We start from the raw sequence: 6,000 nt of genomic DNA, 5'->3' as shown, positions 1-6,000 counted from the left end.
CGTCGTGTCGATGCTGTGCGTGCGTTGGCAACACGCTGACGCTCTAATGAGGCTAGTGTGGGGGGTGTCTAAATCTGTTATAAAATAAGAGCAATTTATACTATACAAAAGTAAGAACTGTGACAGCCGTAGTATATATTGGCAGATTGAAAATAGTGAAAACAATAGGTCGATTTATAGGATTGAGTTTGTATGAAAATATAGTACGGCGTAATATTTAGAGTACAAACGTTTTATTCATTGTGATTTATAATTTATAAAATACGAGATAAGCATGGAACATGAACACATAAATACCGAATTTTACACTCGCCCAGAAATATTGCTGCTGATTTTTTTCGCTATTTCACAAAATCCTCTTAGTTCAACGATATCTACGTACTTGCGACCGTAGTAGAAGTTATTTTCATTGATCAGTGAAGTCACCCCTTGTTGGCCTGTATATGTAACATACGAGTATTATTATAGTAAAAGGCACTAGCATAAACAAACTAGGCTTATCATTGTCCCCAACTGGTACTCTCAAATTATAATCATATAGCATTAAGTTTATTTGTAAAATGTATGTTACTTTTAATGATGAAAATTATTTCTGAAATAAGTAATTGTCTCATTTGTTTTAGGACCTCATCCAGGCATGAAGCCTCTGGGTATAGATGTTCCAATGAATGTAAGTACTGCCTTGGAATAAAATTCGCTAGTCAAGTGATATAAAAATAAATATAAAACTTGCCTAATCGTTGGTTTCATACTCAGACTGAATTGACTTTGCAGATGCCAAGAATGGATGAACAAAGAGCTAGTACGCCGACGATTGATGAGCGTCGAGATCCTATGTCTCAGGTGGGTGCAATTGCCAGTGGGCAGAGATCTATTTTTATTTGACAACTCCTTTATACATGCTGTATATTTGAAAGTGAGACATATTCATACATGTCATAGTAAATCATGTTACAAGTTAATATAGCCTAAAATAAAATTAGGATATGGGATAGAACAAAAAATAAATCAACAAATTTGTTTTGGAGTGTACGTAGGAATAAACCGATTCCCTTTACGCTTGATTTCGAGTGCAATGGGAATACTACCAAGCGAGCGCCGAATGAGACAGCAACAATAACAATGATTTCACATCTCCCGTCCTACTAAAAGCACCTCTTTTCTCTAGAAAATAAAAACTAAGTTACTCACCTACGCATATTTATGTTTTGAAGAAAAAAGCTGTAATCGAAAGGATTACGTTTTGGCTTATGCTGATTATTTTTTACTTCTGAACTATCGTCAAAATGTTTTACGTACTAAAAAGATAAGTTTATGATTTAGTAACTAATATAAGAATTGACGTTTTTGGCGTAGTTAAAAATGTGAAATCAAATTATTTACAATGATTGATTTTTTAGTTATTTACAGTTTATTTACACTTACGTGTTACGGAGCAAGTGTTCAAAATGTCCACCGTTTTCCATAATACATACTCTAGCACGTCGTAGTAAATTTTGTTTTAAATTGTTCAACACAAACACATTTTGTCACATAGTATAAAATGCTGAGATAATCCTCTCATGCAACACTTCGACACTGTTTAATAGTTCGATTTGGGAACATTTCAATAGTTCGTCTCACACTATCACCACTTGTTGCGTAAAGTCGCACCATCTCAGTCAATTCGACGTTAGAATAGATATCTATTATGCGCGAGCGAACGGAAGTACTAATAATTTACGTATCTTCGCTAGACCAAGGTCGCGCGTGCACTGTCTCTATGCGTCCGCGCCCCCACCCCCGACCTGTGTTTTGATTTTCGCCGCCGTGCTGTAGCTCGCCGTTGCGTCGGAGCAATAATAGTGATGTGTATAGATTTCGATAACTAATGTTGTTCACAAGTAGTAGTCGATAAAAAAAATTAAAAAAATATTTTTTGTAAAGTTTAAGTTCATTAGTTTATTATTTCTTTGGGTTCAGAATCAGGAATATAACGCACTCTATAAGTATGTCCCACGTTCAAATATACAGCCTGTATTTAGAGGTGTACGGGCACTTGTGCACTGCAGCATTTTAAAGCGTAATTTTATTTTGATAACGAACTTGAATATGTTAAGTTACCTTTGATACCTAAAACTAGGACCAATAAATTGATATAATTAATGTTTTTTACAGGCCGCTTATAATCGAGGGCCGCCTACGCAGTTTATGTCGAGTGTCGCACCTCCTCGTTATAATGAGTGAGTATTTTATTTATACAATGTGTTGATTTGCATTGTCGCCTTATTTACAGAGGTCATTCTATGTCCGAAACGGAACTCAAATCACTAAAAAAATTAATTGATAATAAAAATTTCATTTTTACCACTATAATAGGATTTCCTATTTTTTATTTAATTAAACAAATTTTAAACAAATTTGATCCAAAGGTCATTGACTTGCAGGGCACTTTTTTGTTGTGAACAATGACCTTAAATGCACAGAAAGTAGCGCTTTTTAAATCTATTTGGTGGTGGGGTGCGGGTAGCGACGACGGGGAAGTGGCGTATCGAGCGCGCGATTGGTAGATCAGTCGACATTGCTTCCCGTACTGCGTCTACGTCACGCTGACATCCCACATACATTCTATTCTTGTCTGTCACGAAATGCCTCATGGTTTGGTATGTAAACAAAGAGTTAGTGGTACAGAAAAGAACCGCTACCATCACCAGAACCTGCATGGTAATCCATCAAATACCTACAAGTGCGTGTCTAGTCTTACGGCATGATGTGAAAAGTTTAGTTTACGCCGACGATACGAGTGTCTGCTTTCAAAGTTGCGGAGTCTAATGTTGAAACGAAACTCAAGTGCGAATCTCTGCATAGCTGGTGGTGATACGGAGCCAGTCACCAGCTGTGGAGCTAGGTACTTCTAGCAATACTTTCATGTAACCTAAAGCTGGTAAGTACCAAATCTAAGTTACAAAGTTCAGTCAACTTTTCTAATTAATGTAAATATATAATAAATTATAACAATACTAGTACATAACCATAATTAAAAAAATAGGTACATAAGCGATCGAGAAAGATTACGTATCGCTCGGTGAAACGGGTGGCGGGATCACTGCCCTTGCGTGGTGCATATGACTTAGACAGTTTTGCAAAACTTTACTAGATACAATTAGCCAGAATATTGAACAGAATATTTTTATAAATATTTTTAGATATTTCTATTATTAATTACTTAAATATGGCGAGAATGCAATTCAACACACTGTATGTACTTGAAGAAATTACAGTTGTGATAAAAAAGAGGAATGCTGAATTGACAGAATATTCGAATTTGTTGTTAACTTGCATAACTTTGACAGGCCACCGTTTACAAGACACGGACCTCCACCGGTGGGTGGGCCAAGACCACCATTCAACAATCGATTCCCACCAGATCCCTATCAACCTCCGCCGCCCGGCATCAAGGATTCACCATCTAATGGGTAAGGGTTTTGTACTCTCTCCTGTTTATCATCCAAGATTCTCATCATTTAGTATGTAAAAGATCAGCTCCTCTGAACGGGTTTAGTAAAATTTTCATAAGTCGTCTACTATTTCGGCTTCGGTCACTATGATCCCTTTCTACTGCTCGGCTCGTAGAGAGTAACATGGGCAATTGTGTCGTAGGCCCGCCGAGGAGGATCCCCTGGAGGCGTTCAACCGGATGATTCGCGAGAAGGAGATGCGCGCAAAGCGGAGGGAGGAAGAGCGGCGCCGAGCACAGTCGAGCTCGCGGTCGCCTCGCTCGCGCACGCCTCGCTCACCGCGCAGCCAGCGCTCGCCTCGCTCGCCACGGTCGCCGCGTTCGCCACGCTCGCCACGCTCACCACGCTCGCCGCGGTCACCACGATCGCCCCGCGCTCGCCCGCGTAGCCGCGCCTCGACTCGCCCGCGATATTCTAGGTTCGTCTCTGATTCCACGCTCTCATTGTGCTTTCAATTGACGTATTGTTGCCGGCAGCCCGCTACGTCGATTCGCTTTATGCATGCTTTTTTTGAAACTCCGGATCCTTACTATCTCATTTTTGTTCAATTTGTTTCATTGTCAAAAACTTGCATGACTTATTTCGTCAATAATTTCATTTATAAGCTGCATGCCTCGGCTCCGTCATCGATTCGCAGTCTTCCTTTTAATTCATATCCTATCTTTACGTTGTCCTTCTGGTTATCTTGCCTAACTTATGTATGCTTTTTTTGTAAGATATTGAATTGAAAGCAAATAAAAGAAAAAAGCTTTTCTGCTTTTCATTATGTACAGATTCGTTCAAATAATTGTCGCTAATCAGTGTTTGTTGCTCCATTATTTGGTATTGTACAAGCACACAAAAATAAACTGTGTTTTCATTGTTTGCAGGTCGCGTTCTATTTCCCGCGGTCGCCTGCGGCGTTCACCGTGGTCGCCACGCCGTCGGCGCACCCGGGAGAGGTCTTTGTCGTTGACTCGGTAAGGATCTTGTATGGAAAAAGTTTGTTCTTTACGATTCGACATATCGCAACATTCGTAGATGAGGTGTTTTTCTCTCTTATGTTTGGTTTGCCAGAAAGAAATGCCCTTATCGATGAGAAAGAAAACAATTCTGTTTTATAAACGTGCCTTTAGCGTTAGCACGATAACGCGCGGCAAGCACCAGAATAGCAATATCTCGCGCTTCTATGTCGTTTCTCGCACATTGTCGTACTAACGCTGCTGGTTGTTTGTGAATATAGTAAATTAAGTGGTGTGGTTGTAGATCCCCGTCGCCGCGGCGACGCCATCGTTCCCCGTTGCGTTATCGCTCCCCGCTGCGGTCGCCGGGCCCGCGATCGCCGCCGCCGCCACCACGCTCGCCGCTGCGCTCGCCGCCGCGCCCGGCGCGCTCGCCGCGCCCTCTTTCGCCGCATCGGTGAGTATCTTACTCCCAACGATGGCGTTATACGCGTGAGGGTGTTCACTATGGGCACTCCTATAACTTGCTGCACAGACTACATTTTTTAATGCCCCTAACTGTCGAATCCTCCTCTATCTGATGCACTAATACGCGTGGAGTAATCTATAATAGCTGTACAGGGTTATAGGAATGCTTCTATTATACAATCCTCCGCGTATTAAAATGAACGCCGTCTGCGTAGCGCCTACAGAAAAACAAAAGAGACGGTCCTGTAATGCGACCTATGCAAAAATAGAAAGTATGAATGTCTTTCCTAGCATTAAAAGCCAAAATACACGTGTCTATAGTTGGAATGCCTTCTCGCGTGCCTTTTAGGTGTACCACACATGTTAGTGAACTTGCATCATGCTATAGGTATACAGGGTGGAACGGAACGACCGACAAAGCCGAAAATATCACGTTAACAACCCTACATACATGAGTTTTATTTACTTTAAATGTAAAAACATAGCAGTTGAAAAATGTTCGTCCTTTCGCGGTGTAACAACCCTAAGCAAATCAATCGTGTTAGTACATCTACTGCCCCACAGGCGGCGTTCATGTCATTGGCACTCGCAGAAGAAATAAAAGTGTTCTCACTTGAATAGGTAATTAAAAAACATTGAACTTACTTTAAATTAAAAGGATGTTCGCTTTGTCCACGTCCCCTCTTGCAAACATTCCAGACACATTCCTGGGTGTGCCGGTCACATGCCGATTGTGGTTTTCCACACAAATATATATTCTTTGGCCAAATTTAACATTTAGTGATGTATATACGTTAGGCAACACTGTTTTCTGATCGTTTTTGAAAACAAAGGGACGAAAATTATGACCTTAGCAATATTATAAAAATATTCTATAACTCTTTTGTTGTAACGTTTTGTTTTTTTTTTTCAGTTTTGTAGTATATATTATCAGTAGTATCAGTATTTTCGATAATTTTTGCAGCACGTTGTCTCGAATGTCCGAATATAGTTAGCAAATAATTACATACATCGCTGGATATGTAGTACGAGTAATACAAAAATATATATACTTGGTACTTGGTACTTGGTGTAACGGGCTGGTGTCCGCAACT

General features: G+C 40.2%; 1 protein-coding gene across 2 annotated transcripts in view; it reads left to right on the top strand.

Annotated features, from left to right (window-relative positions):
- The window catches only part of LOC113228563 (E3 ubiquitin-protein ligase RBBP6), a 55,546-nt gene that overhangs the window by 9,787 nt on the left and 39,759 nt on the right, over positions 1-6,000 (top strand). For both annotated transcript variants that reach the window (XM_026461914.1, XM_026461913.1), the window contains 7 exons: positions 624-670; positions 775-843; positions 2,158-2,222; positions 3,333-3,455; positions 3,640-3,915; positions 4,367-4,456; positions 4,743-4,895. In XM_026461914.1, coding sequence (XP_026317699.1) covers positions 624-670; positions 775-843; positions 2,158-2,222; positions 3,333-3,455; positions 3,640-3,915; positions 4,367-4,456; positions 4,743-4,895 — 823 coding nt within the window. The remainder of the gene's footprint in view (positions 1-623; positions 671-774; positions 844-2,157; positions 2,223-3,332; positions 3,456-3,639; positions 3,916-4,366; positions 4,457-4,742; positions 4,896-6,000) is intronic.

This window comes from Hyposmocoma kahamanoa, unplaced genomic scaffold, assembly GCF_003589595.1.
Source record: "Hyposmocoma kahamanoa isolate Upper Pololo Valley unplaced genomic scaffold, ASM358959v1 232, whole genome shotgun sequence".
In the NCBI taxonomy this organism is placed as follows: domain Eukaryota; kingdom Metazoa; phylum Arthropoda; class Insecta; order Lepidoptera; family Cosmopterigidae; genus Hyposmocoma; species Hyposmocoma kahamanoa.
Note: the sequence above shows the minus strand (reverse complement) of the source record. Positions and strands in the feature narration are given on the sequence as shown.